Source organism: Lissotriton vulgaris, chromosome 1_1, assembly GCF_964263255.1.
Source record: "Lissotriton vulgaris chromosome 1_1, aLisVul1.2, whole genome shotgun sequence".
Classification (NCBI taxonomy): Eukaryota; Metazoa; Chordata; class Amphibia; order Caudata; family Salamandridae; genus Lissotriton; species Lissotriton vulgaris.
In genome coordinates, this window is record NC_141685.1 from 1,274,086,187 (window position 1) to 1,274,099,886 (window position 13,700).

General features: G+C 46.3%; 1 protein-coding gene across 2 annotated transcripts in view; it reads left to right on the plus strand.

Annotated features, from left to right (window-relative positions):
• Positions 1-13,700, plus strand: part of ITGA5 (integrin subunit alpha 5) — a 377,970-nt gene that overhangs the window by 235,208 nt on the left and 129,062 nt on the right. For both annotated transcript variants that reach the window (XM_086964803.1, XM_086964795.1), the window contains exons 13-15: positions 1,511-1,702; positions 5,702-5,747; positions 7,515-7,619. In XM_086964803.1, coding sequence (XP_086820929.1) covers positions 1,511-1,702; positions 5,702-5,747; positions 7,515-7,619 — 343 coding nt within the window. The remainder of the gene's footprint in view (positions 1-1,510; positions 1,703-5,701; positions 5,748-7,514; positions 7,620-13,700) is intronic.

Below are 13,700 nucleotides of genomic sequence, written 5' to 3' on the forward strand. Positions count from 1 at the left end.
GTTTCAGAGTTTCGTCCAGGTGTAATCTAAAGTCCTGTTGCCAGGGGTCCCTTACTTCTACTGAAGAAAGGGGTTGGACATACTCTGAGGACCCACCTATGGGAGGGTTTGGCAAGCGGGATGGCTACACCCATTTCCTTTGTCCAGTTTCACGCCAGAGCAGGGGCTGAGTGCCCCTGCAACCGGTTTGAACTGGATTATGCACAGGGACACCAAATGTGCCCCCAGTGCAGACATCAAAGCACTCGGAGTGCACCCACAATACACTAAAGCCTGCCTGGGAGGTGGTTATACCGCCCTGTGACAGGAAACCTATTTGTCTAGGCCTCCCCTGACAGAGTTTCGGTCAGCAGCAGTAGGCCAGACCTGTGGCTGCAGCAACCATTTTGTGATGCCAGGGCTCTTTTAAACTATTACCAGGCAGACCAGTGTGTACATATCTCTCCCTCTAGAAGGGTGGAATTCTACCCCTGCCGCCAGAACTGGCGGGGGAGGCGAGGATTCCAAAGTGTTTGACACCAAACACGACCTGTTTCCATGCAGCCATTCCAAAGTTAGCATTTACCGCAAAGTTATAATGCACTTGAGAGCATATGGTCTGGCTGCATCACAGAACAGCCTCAGAGAATAGATTCCGAAAGCTGCACAGGGGTCCTATTCCTGCATGGGCACCCTCTCACACAAAACCAAGCACCCTGCCTTCAGGAATAAGGCCTGCCATAGTAGTGAGTGATAGGTTTATATGTGCAGTGATTAAAGGTAGATATAGGTAACCTATATCTTAGTAAGGGGTGCATGCACCGCCTTACCCAGGCTGCAGTAGCAGTCCTGTGGTGTCATTTTGGAAGGCTTCCCAGGGGTGGCATAATACATGCTGCAGCTCCTGGTAGGCCTCTGGGGTACCTATGCCCTTAGTACCTAGTGACCGTATACTAGGGATTCACAAGGGTACCCCAGTAACCAAACTGGAGCGTACCTATAGTGCATGGAATCAATTTAGAGAGGGAAGCAGATAGGCAAACCAAGGCAAAAACCTTCCAAACACCAGGAAAAAGTGGGGGCAGCGATGCAGTCAGTTTCCACCTTCCTACACACTACCAGGAATCTCGCAGCTATAGTTCTGGCCCTCTCCTATAGAGTGCACAGGTCCACCCTCTGAAGCAGTTAAAGAATGGAGGCGCCCAAATATGAAATGCTGTTCTCATTAATGAAGATTTACCACTATATGGTTTCGACTTATTATTTTTTTAGGCTTGGCATTCTAGGGCCAGATTGATGGGATTTTGCGTTAGAGTCTGATTTATTGCTGGTGGCAAGTGATTGCCCGAAAGCATGTGGTATCCACGGCATGCCATGATAAGAGCCCTCTAACAGGTAAATCTATTTTTCTTTTTCAGTCTGAAAACTACCATTTTAAAGTTAGAATGTGGTTTGGTGGCAAGCATTTTCGGTGGAATTAATCTGAATTAACTATGCACCCTGCTTACATTCATTCCGTCTTTCTTTGCAGATGTAGCTGTCAGTGCACCATTTGCAGGAGAGAACCATCAGGGGGTGGTCTACATTTACAATGGACAGGCCGATGGTCTGAGCACCAAGCCTTCACAGATCCTGCAGGGTCACTGGGGGTCCAGTGAATCGCCTGCTTTCTTTGGGTTTTCGACCCGTGGGGATCAGGACCTCGATGGAAATGGGTATCCAGGTAAATTAGCAGACATTGAATTCCATTGAATTCCATTGAATACATTGAATCCCCCTCACCACTAATAAACTAATAAATTAGCAGACATTGAATTCCATTGAATTCCATTGAATACATTGAATCCCCCTCACCACTAATAAACGCCCATCCTCCACCCTACACTCCACGCCTACCACCAATACTCTCATCCACACTACCAACCTCTCCCCTTTGTCACCCACGACCGAGCCTTCCATCCCCACCTCCAACACATTTCCCACAGGGGACCACATTACGGCCTCTCTCCTCCAGCTCAAAGAAGACATGGACATCATCAAACAACAACTACTCTGTCTATCACGCTCCAGTCACCCCTCACCCGACACCCTCCACCAGATCAAACAGGACGTCCACATCATCAAACAAATACTCAGCACACATCCCAGACACCGCGCACGCGCCTCCTCCATCATCTCCGCTCCCAACTGGTCCTCCATCCGGGCGGTGAACTCTCGCACTCGACCACCACCGCACTGGACCTCAATCCCTGTTCACAATCGTGAAAACCGCCCCTATCGCTCCTGCAACCCTCTCTCGGACCTAGACACAATCACCCTCCTCCGCTCCTATGACCCAGCCCCCCATAGCAACACACCCGACACTCTCACTGCCATTCCCACGATTCAATCTAATCCCCTTAGACCACCCACGCTGAACAACAGAATCGCTATCCATAGTAACCTGAGTAAATTCCCCCTCGCTCTAGAACACCCTTCCACCCTCGACACACCCCGTCTCAAATGCACTCTCCTCAACTGCAGATCAGCCGTTAGACACTCCGCCGCTATCGCCGATCTCATCCTAAAATGGGATCTTGACTTAATCATCATGACTGAAACATGGTTAACAGAATCTTCTACACCTATAATGGACATTCTGGTCCCCCCCAACTACCACATCACTAGACTTGACAGGTCTGGCAATAAAAAAGGTGGCGGGATCGCATGTATATACAGGAACAACCTCTCTGTCTTGAAAGTAACTTCTCCTTCCCTACCCTCCCCAACTTCCTGTGAATATATCTGCCTCGATATTCACAGTGAGGACAAACCGATCTGCACTCTGCACGGCATTTACCATCCACCCGGTGACAACCTTACCTTCTCCCAACAAATCATGGACATGATCTCAGCCAACTCCGGGCGACAACTCACACAAATATACCTTGGTGACTTCAACCTCCACTGGAACGATCATAATGATGCGGTGGTAAAAGGTCTGAAGAACTTCCTTAACGCCCTTGACCTCACTCAAATTTGCAACGTTCCAACACACAAGAAAGGCTCTATCCTCGACCTCATCATCTCCAAAGAGGCCACTATCAAACTCGAATCAATCCATCCCTGTGATTGGTCGGACCATCATACCATCACATTCTTCATCAATGAAAAAGTTAAATTTAACCCCGTTCAACCCGCCAGGCCCAAAGTCTGGAAAAGAGACATGAAAAAGCTAATCTCAAACTCTCTGCCCCCCAAAAGCTGCAACTTACTACTTCCTCCTGCTGGCGTTAAAGATGTCCAATCCTTGACTGATCACTATCTTAACACTATGACCTCAATAATTAATGAAGTCGCACCCTTGCAACTAAAAAAAGCCACCACAAAAATGTCCAATCCCTGGTACGACGGGAGTCTCAATGACGATAGACGCGCCATGCGAATGGCAGAGCGCACCTGGAGATCAGCTCCCTCCGCACTGAACCTAAAAAACCTGAAGAAAAGGAGAAACGCCTACTTCAGGAAAATTAAACGATCAAAATCAGACTTCTTCAGCCGTCAGCTTGACCAAGCCAAAAATCGTCCGAGAAAGCTGTTTGAGCTTATCCGAACACAATCCAAAGAACAACCCCAACATCTCAACACTGTGTGCGAAGCTCCCTCCTGTGAGGACTTCGCCTCCTTCTTTAACCAAAAAACTGACAACATAAAGAATGACCTCCTCATAGACGCAAGCCTCTATCCCAAACACCAACGCATAGCACCCACGACACCAAAAAACAATGCCACCTGGTCAACCTTTCTCACCTACACAGAGGAAGAAATTGGCAAACTGCTCAGCACTCTGAAACCATCCAATCACCTCACGGACCCCCTTCCTGCCAACGCTGTCAAAGTCCTTACCCCGTCGCTCCTTCCACTCTGGACCAAAATCATTAACAGCTCACTTCAACAAGGGATCATTCCCGACTCCCTCAAAGTTGGTCAAGTCACACCTTTGCTAAAGAAACCTACAGCTGACCCCTCTGACCTAAACAACTACCGTCCCATTACCAACATTCCGACTCTTGCCAAACTGTTGGAAAAATGCGCACAAACACAATTAACTAAACACATTACTCAGTTTGATCTCCTCAACTCTCATCAATCAGGCTTCCGAGCAAATCACAGTACTGAAACTGCTATGACTCACATAATCGACGACGCCCTCCAAATCCTAGATCATAACGATACTTGCCTCCTCATCCTCCTTGATCTCTCCTCTGCATTTGACACTGTCAAACATGAGAGCTTAATCGAACTACTAAACACGAGAATGGGCCTATCTGGAACTGTGCTCAAATGGTTCACGTCCTTTTTGCATAACAGGTCGCAGAAATTCAAGAGCAACAACTTGATGTCTGCACCAAGACCTGTATCGCTAGGCGTACCACAAGGATCCTCCCTATCCCCAACCTTGTTCAACCTAGTTATGGAACCTCTCACCACCTTGCTGCAAGAATCAAATGTACACTTCCACATGTATGCTGACGACACTCAACTCTATCTCAAACTACAATCACCCAAAGACATCACGCTCTTGAACTCAACGATCAGAAGCACCCAATCGTGGTTGGCCGCCAATCATCTGAAACTCAATGCCCTTAAAACGGAGTTCCTTCTGATCTCACCACTCGCGAAGAGCACTACCGCACAAATGTGGCTTAAAGACCTAACGGCACTCAATATCCAACCCACCATCGTGGACTCAGCAAAATCTTTGGGCATAACACTTGACACCAATCTCAGCATGCAGGAACACATCAACAAAGCAACTAAGGGAGCGAACTACCAAATCAACACCCTTAGGAAACTTAAACCTTTCCTTCCAACCAAAGACTTCCAAACTGCGGTACAATCGCTAGTCATACCTCGAATAGAATACGGCAGCACCGCGCTCTGCGGTCTCCCCCTAGCCACTACGGCACCCATCAGAGCCTCGCTAAACGCCGCAGCGAGACTTATCACTGGATCAAAAAAACACTCACACATTTCCCCTGACTTCAAATCCCTGAATTGGCTGCCGTTTGAAGCCAGAATACACCTGAAAATCGCTTGTCTGACGCACAAGGCTGTCCACCTGAGCTCACCTACATACCTTGCTCAGAAGCTGACGATTTCAGGAGGCTCCAGAAACACTAGAGGTACAAATAATCTTTTGCTAAAGCCTAAAAGATTCCGCAAGGAAAAAACCTATAAACGCTCCTTCTCAGGAATGGCTCCCAGGATTTGGAACTCGCTCCCCCCTGAAACCAGGCTCATCACCTCTACTATACTTTTCAAGAAAGAAGTAAAAGCGATCCTCATGGCTAAATACACTTGAACGACTACTGGAGATAAACTACAAAGACTTGATACTCAGCTGTACTACTTGTTGAACACTTTGTATTGTTATTTCGATTCTGAAATTGACCTATTGATTGTTTTATGTTATCACCTCAATGTACCTTTAACATTATTGATGTATCTGCGTATACATGCTCCCCCCCCTCTGTAAAGCGCTCTGATATCTGCGAAGATCTTGTTCGCGCTATATAAAACTTTCAAAATAAATAAATAAATAAAGCCTAGTTTTGGACTGGGGGGGGATGCAGAACCTATGTGGGTAGTGGGCATTCTGTGGTTGGCTAGCTGAGAAGTCAGGCCTGACTTCCAAATCTCTTCTGCTCTCAGCTCTGTTTCTCTTGTTTTTCCCTTGCAGACCTCATTGTAGGAGCCTTTGGTGTGGATAAAGCTGTTGTATACAGGTAGGAGCCATTTTTTCAGTCTTGTTACAGGTATCGTAGACCAATTACAAATTGAGAAAGAGGGAGACTAACATAAGAGAGCCGCCTCTTGGCAATGTAGCTGAAATTTATGTGCTCCTACAGGTCAAAAGTAGAATGTGCCTTATTTGTTTGGTGTCAGTTTTTCCTTTATCTCTTGAGCGACTTCAGTACATAGAATATTTTGTCTACCCCCCCCCCCCCCCCCCCCCCCCCCGCCGCCTTCCTGGCAATGTCTAGAGTGCTTGGAACTTATTGTCATTCTCGATGGCTAGAGCAATTTTATGGTGCCCTACTTTTGGTTGTAAAAAGACCAATTGATGGAAAGAATGCAGACAGAGTCACACACGCACCCCAGTTGTGGCTAGAGTGGTTGATTTTGTCCTTCCATGGATGACGATTAGTTCTGCATCTGGAGATGTGTTCTGCGAGTGACAACTAGGTGTTTCATATGTCCTTATGCAGGGGACTGCTAGCATAGGCGGTAGATAGGTTCTTCCTGTTAAGATCTACAGTGTTCAATGGCTGATTTCTCTGGCTGCCGACAGCTAGAATGTTTTGTAGATTTTGTGTCCTTGTGCTTTGGGCACGGCATGTCATACTGTGGGTAATGGATTAGATTAACTGGTAATGTTTTTTTTCTCCTGTTAGTAAGGAATAGGATGTTTCTAAATGGTGGGATCCTGCAGGGGAGGGTTAGAATGTTTGGTAAGTGTTGTTGGCCATAGGTGAAGGTTTGAGTAGATGCTGGTTTCCTCTGTAGGATCAGGGCCAAGTCATTCTTCACCCACAGGTATGTATTGTCACCCTGTAGCTGTGTGGCTGATGTATGGTCCTTCGGTGCGTAAAAGGGGATAGGATAAGCTTAGATCTATAATTTGCCACAGACGATATGATGTGATGCCTCACATTAACGAGGACTTTCTTAGTGCATGCCTGAATTTTAATCCTAAAGAATGGTGTCTCTTTCTTAAGTGCACATTCTAGGTCAGTGCTCTGCAGATCGATAGATAGATAAATAGATAGATAGTTAGATCTCCGGTTTCTTCTCAGTGGCAGCGAGAGGTCAGCCTCCTTAGATGTGATTTTTAATCCTGAATAACACTGGTCAGGATGTGTTAACCAGAGACCCCAGCCATGGAACGAGTTTCAGTGTGTCTACATTTTGACCAGTCTCATCTTGTGCGATGACAATGGTCAGGGCACATGATACACTTCTAGCTGCTGTCTCCTTCATTTGACGCTGCTACACTAGAACTGGGAGGAAGTTTTTCAGGTTGGAGGAGGATGTTCAACTGTGGTAAGCTGATGCCTGAATCTCTAACTCGCTTCTTTCTGTCTAGGTGTGAGAGAGTTGCTTGCACTGCAGTTGTACCTCATGGTTGTGTGAGAATAAACTTGCCCATCACTGCTGCGGCCCATGCTCTTGTTGTGTGGTTGGAGAATACTTTCAGTGTTGCTTCCACCACCACTGCTGCACACGTTGCTTTTTTGCGAGGGAAGAATGAATGCGGTGTGTGGTATCTGTGCCCATGCAGTCACTGTTTTGTTTGGTTTACGTTGCTTTTGTGTGATGTAGATGGTTGGCAAAGGTGGGTGTGTTGCACTAAGTTTAAATAAGCAAAGTAAACCAACGAGTGTCCTGATTTTTATTGGTAAAACATGTTTAAAACAAAGGACCACGTATTTCTTCCTCTTAACCTACTTGAAGCTGAGATGTGGCTTTAACTTGTCCATCTTTGTCCCCAGAGGCCGCCCCATTGTGTACGCCAGTGCCTCCCTCACCATCTCCCCAAAGATGTTCAACCCAGAGGAGAAGAATTGCCAGCTATCCAATGATGTCCATGTGTCCTGGTGAGTAAGGCAAATGCTTTCTCTCAGTCCAATGTCGAGACATCTTCTCCACTTGAAAGAGGCCTAACATGCCCCCATCTAAAAATGAATGTGCGGACGTGTATTCCAAGTAGAGTCTCTACACCTTTTAGTGGCATCAGATGTACGATCACAATATATCCGAAAACTATTGCCAACTATCTAAAAAGTGTAAATTACGTCCATTATCAACTTGTCATTGAGCAAATGGAGATAAGTCTACCTTAGAGGAACCTTGAATACCCCCTTGAGGCATGCATGAATCCAATGATACCTTATTTTTATTTTTTATTTCAGAGCTAGATTTCATTGAATCTGGCTTGTGCAATAAGTGTGTGAGGCGCACGTTTGATAGTGGGCAAAAGTTTGAAAACTCTTACGTTATCTCGTGCTGTGTGTTGATCTTGTTTAAAGAAGACTGTTCATCTTGTGGTTTCCTTTCATTCTCATTCTGCTATTTGTGCAATGTGAACCCTTTGGTTTAGTTTAGAATTCTCTCCCTCAGAGTAGAACTTTGCAAGTGATGTGAAGCTTGTACGAAATGTTGTTGAAAAGCCAGTAGGTCTCAAGTCCTGTAATTAAGGGGCCACTAGACCCATTTCACAAATCCTATACCTCATCTCACAAGTGAGGAACACTTTTATTTTGACGCTTTTGCTCAGAACCCTCCTGATCAATTTGATTAACAACCCATTTCCAGACCATGTTTTCCAGATAGTAGTTCAAGATGGAATGCACAGGAAAGGTCGCTGATCGTCAAACTTTTTTTCAAGTGAGGCTCGTTTTTAGGTTTAGCTGGTGTTAGCAGTGCGAAGCTCTGCGTCCAGCGAAATACCTTGTTGTTCACTTTCTGGGAATGTTGGACAGGGGATGGGCACGCGCAAGCCCTCGGTGATTTCACCTCGTGGACGCGCACGTACAGCCCTGCGCCGTGCACATCTATCCCACATTCCCAGCAAGTGACTAACACATACACACACACAGCCACACTCACGCATGCACACACACACACACACGCAACAGCCACACTCATACACACACACACACATGCACACGCACAGGCACACACACGCGCAGGCGCACACACACACACAGGCACACACAGGCACGCACACACATGCACACGGAGGGAGAGTGGAGTTTGCGTCTATGGGAGTCCACTCCTGCACGGGCCCCCGCAAGGCCTCCCTCTCACCTGCTTCCGATAGCCGCTCCTCACCGCTGCTGTTGGGGACAATCATTCCTGGAGCGCCGGGTCCTCTGCTCCCGATGGGTGGGTGGGTGGGCGGGCAGGGGCGAAGCGGCCAGGGGCTCCTGAGCAGGGACAGGCTGACAACTTCCAGCCTGCTAACTTTCTGCGGCTCCGACGGGGCCTTCGGGAACGGCGGCTGCGGTGCACGGACGGGGCAGGACGGCGGCGGCGCAGGATTCGTAGCCCCTGCCCTTCGGCCGCCTCCGGGGCTCTGCCCTGCTGGCGCTCCATTGGCTGAGCGCCCCTCAGAGCTGGCTCGTCCCCAGAGCTCCCTGCTAGTTAAGTGTGGAATGCCAGCCCTTGGTGAGAAAACGTGGTCAAAACAGGCCGAGAGTTTACAGATAAACTGTATTATCTTTACGCTCTGTCTCCCCTTTATACCAACACCTCTTTGTGAGGGAGACAAAACTGCGTCTTCGAAGGTAAACAAAAATAGCGCACACAGACTGTTCTGGAAGGAAGAGTAAGTAACCCACCTGCAAAGCTGATGACGAGCAGCCACAAACTTTATCACTCACGGACTCTGATCAAATGCACAGTTCACACAGGCCGGGAAGGGCAAGGTAAACCCGTTTCAAGTCTTGGCATTAGGGCAGATGCAGGTAGGGTAAACAGCAGGCTTTCTTGTTAACTGAATAATCTTCGACGAGGCCACTCCTAGGCTAATACACCAATTTCTTAACAGTAATCTTCATTATGTGTCAGGGGAGGGCCAAATTATGTGTCAGGGTTGACTAAATTATGCGGCAAGAAAAAACAAATTATGCAGCATCACAAAGCACATTTTGTGATACTATTATTTCCTCATTTGTAAACTTGTTAACACTCTCTGGGTTTAGGTTGAACATCTTTAGTACCAGATTAACACCTAAGGATAGCAACAAGGAACAATAAGGTGACCAGTTAAACTTTGCAAAGGGCCTTCCACCTCGCAGCAACACGTCTCACTACGTTTTTAGTAACTTTTCAACCGTTTGAGCTAAAAGAAATATATTTTTAAATCGGCACATTTGGCAGAAAATGATGGATTATGTGGCAAATACATACTTATGCGAAAAACGCTGCGCCGCACAACTGATTCATTCCAGTGACCCTGACTATTTGGCATTCCAAAGCACAGTGGATTGAGGCCATGGCAATGGAAATGGCGGAAGGTTCATAAATACTAGGATGAGTAACAGTAATCTGAGTAATGACAATTATCAGTTAGTAGTAGGTGCATTTCATCCTCAACCCTCTGCTCCCCAGTCCTTATTACATGAGAATACACCAAAGCAGGAAGCCCATTACTCAATCCCAACAAGGTCTGCACCACTCTGAGCATCGCAAGAAGCCTTGAGAACAAGAGTAAAGCAGCATTAGAGGATGCCAGCAAAACTTTGAGCCGCAGGCAACAGACACACCAAACCAGAACCGCAACCAACACACAGTGGGAGAGAAACACAGAGCAAGCACATGAAGAAGGCCTCCTTTGCTGTGTGAGCTGGGAAGAAATAAAAATTAATTAGCCCACCCAGCGCATTTTTAATTTGAGGGTTATTCTCCGGATGACACCAAGCTAGTGAAGACCAAGGACGCAACCTACACCATCAAGGGAATATATAGGAGAGGCAAGGACAGAGAATGTGCTATATAAATGCAATTATAATGCAATAGATTAAGTGTATATTAGTTTATTGAAGGCATTGAAGTTCCAGGGCTGAGATATGATGTCCCCTGTGGCATGGAGTCATGTGGCAAACCTTTGTGGCCTGTTTCCTCTCTACAGTACAGTGGCCTTTTTTCCTGTTTTGAAACTGGTATCCTGTGGCTTTAAAATGGAGCACGTAACCATTATAGCAGAATACTTTAAACTCCAGCAGCACGCCACAGACTGCTGCACGCCACAGACTGCTGCACGTCTCACAACACCACCACATCACTCTAGGACACCACCACATCACTCTAGGACACCACCACATCACTCTAGGACACCACCACATCACTCTAGGACCCCGCCACATCACTCTAGGACCCCGCCACATCACTCTAGGACCCCGCCACATCACTCTAGGACCCCGCCACATCACTCTAGGACCCCGCCACATCACTCTAGGACACCACCACATCACTCAGGGGCACCACTCGGGGACACCACCACATCACTCAGGGGCACTACTCTGGGACACCACCACATCACTCAGCACCACAACAGCACTGTCCTTGCTTTCTACCAACAAGCATTGCCATAGCCAATAGGATTCGCATTAGGTAAGTGTAAGCTAATGGCTTTGTGAATAACAATGCTATTAATTTATGTATTTTCAAAGCTAACACATATTAAAAAAAGTCATTTACAATACCAATAGCTCATACTTTCCTAATGCGAGACCTATTGCATTGCAATTGCTTGTCCTAGAACCATCTTGGCTATTGAGCAGCACAAGCAATTTTGTAATATGATATGTTGCTTGACTTGAGAACTAGTCTCCATCATGGAATCCTGCATAGATTCACAAGGAACTTGAATGGTTTTCCCTCTTACTATTCCTTTTGCTTTTTAAAGGGGTTTGTCCTTGTAAAAGTTCATAATCTTTTGGAATTCACTGGCGTTATTCCACTGTGTCAAATACTTTGTAAAAGGAAACCTCAAAACCCGATCAGTCTGCGATACTCCATTTTAGGACTTAAGATAGCCTGCTCACCTTGATCCCAATTCAGAAACATGAGTGCATTAAAGTCTTTTGATTTGCTCCAGTAAGATTTCGTCTAAGTTTTCTACATATTTCTGACTTTTTTTAAAAAAAAGTCTCAAAATATTTTGGAAGCTAATAAGAAAATCTGTTGTTTGTAGAAGTATTAGTTGTATAATCGTGCGAAAATGGAGCGCAAACGTGCATTTTCAAAGGAATAATCCGATTTTTAGAGCTCAAACAGCTGCCCCCAGGAGTGTCCTGGTGCTAGCCAGATAACTTGCGGCACCCTCAGCACAGACCTTTACGCAGTAGTGAGCAACCAGGTCTTCAGGTTCTTCCTACTGTGATTTTCTGGCTTAATGGCGTGAATAGGTAGAGCAAGATTGTTCCAAGCTTCAGACTCTGAGAAAGAGAAAGACCTTCCATTCTTAGCATTTACAATATTTTTTTCTTCACAAACAAAATATTGTTCCTGTGAAGAAACCACTTCTACATAGCATGAAATATGGGACTCCTTCACTCCCCCTATAACCACATAAATGTCTGCTCCGAACACAAGTAGATTTGTGGCATTTCCAGAACAGGAAACTGCTAATTGTTGTTGGATACCAACAAACACACAGTTGTGTGGATGAATTACCTGTTTGTAAAGGTGGGCCCAACCCAAAAACAGCAATTTCTCATCGCAGATTAAAAATGTTGCCCAACAATTTTCCTTGTTGGGTAAAATGTTTGTGAACATGTCAGTTTGTAAATTTTGACCCTTTTGTAACATTAGCTTGCCCAAAATGTGGACGTGGATGGAACAACCCAAGGGAATCTGACATGCCGTTTCGGTGAGGGCGAGGAAACACAATGTAGGCCTGTTTAGAAGTAGGTTGGAGGGATCCTTTATTGCTTTTCGGACATCTATTTGTGGCAGTTGAGAAAAGTCCAGGCCTATTGTGCATGTTCCGATTTAAACACCGCTACGGAGACGATTCAGCTGTACCATGAAATCTGATCTGTAAGTGCTACACACATACCTATCAGGATAACTAAGCAATTTAAAACAAGGTGTTGGACATGGCCTGGCTTTAAAGGCTGAGGGAGAGTGAAGTCCTGCATTTTGCTTTGTCTCACAGCAAGGTGGTGTGAGGTAAGGCATATGGCTGCTTCTCTTTATTTTCAGAGGGTGGTTTGTTGGTTGCTGAGCAACCCCAGTACTTCTGGCCATGTGCCCGGGGGTGGAATGAATGAACAATTGTGGGATGTTGGAAACATCCACCCTCCCTTCCAGTGGCTGCTTTTTCTGGAGACTCGCTGCCTCAGAGCCCTGAAGAGGGGGAGCCTTGCAGGAAGTGGTGGGGCGTGTGACGTCCTCGCTCATCGAGTTAGGGAGACGCTTGAAGGTCGATCAACGGCTCGGTCGTGTACACTAAATGAGTGCCACCCGGCAGTGCCTTTTACAGCAGCAGACAATGCACGGCTCTGCTGCTAGGCTTGGCTTCCTGCTTCATCCAATGGATTTGTTTCCACACTGCCCGCCCTCCCTCATGTTTGCTCGCTTCCCAATAAATACTTGGAACGGGGCTGCACATGTATGGAATAGTTGGTGTTGTCCCCAGCTTTTAGGAACAGATTCCTTCGTGGAAAATTCCAATGCAGCGAGCATCTTTTGGTCCGGCCTAGATTTTGCAAAGTAAACAAAAGAAAACAATAACCGAGTCTCCATGGATAGTTAAGACTTAAACACTGATGTATGAAAGATTGTCCTGATATTCACCAGATAAATTGACTAGCATAGGAAATGATTTGCTGTGGCATGATCTAACACTCCTCATCGATTGACACTCATGCTTTAGTATTAGGGCTATTGTTCGTACTCCTTCTCCAGCAGACTGCGGGCTCTCTCCTGCTCCCAGTTCGCTGTGAAACCAGTTTGCACTGAGTTTTGCAGCATGAATCTTTTCTCAATTCACACGTTGTGCATTATCTAGTGGTTGTGTCAGGAATATTCTTAGTTGGTCCTCCTTTTGCTCTAATTTTTTTATTTTCTGGCATAGTCTTTGACCATTTGATGCTATGTCTGTCCTCTTAATGACGACAGGCATGGAGTCCTGATGGGCCTGTGCGTGGTCGCCATCTTAAGATTCT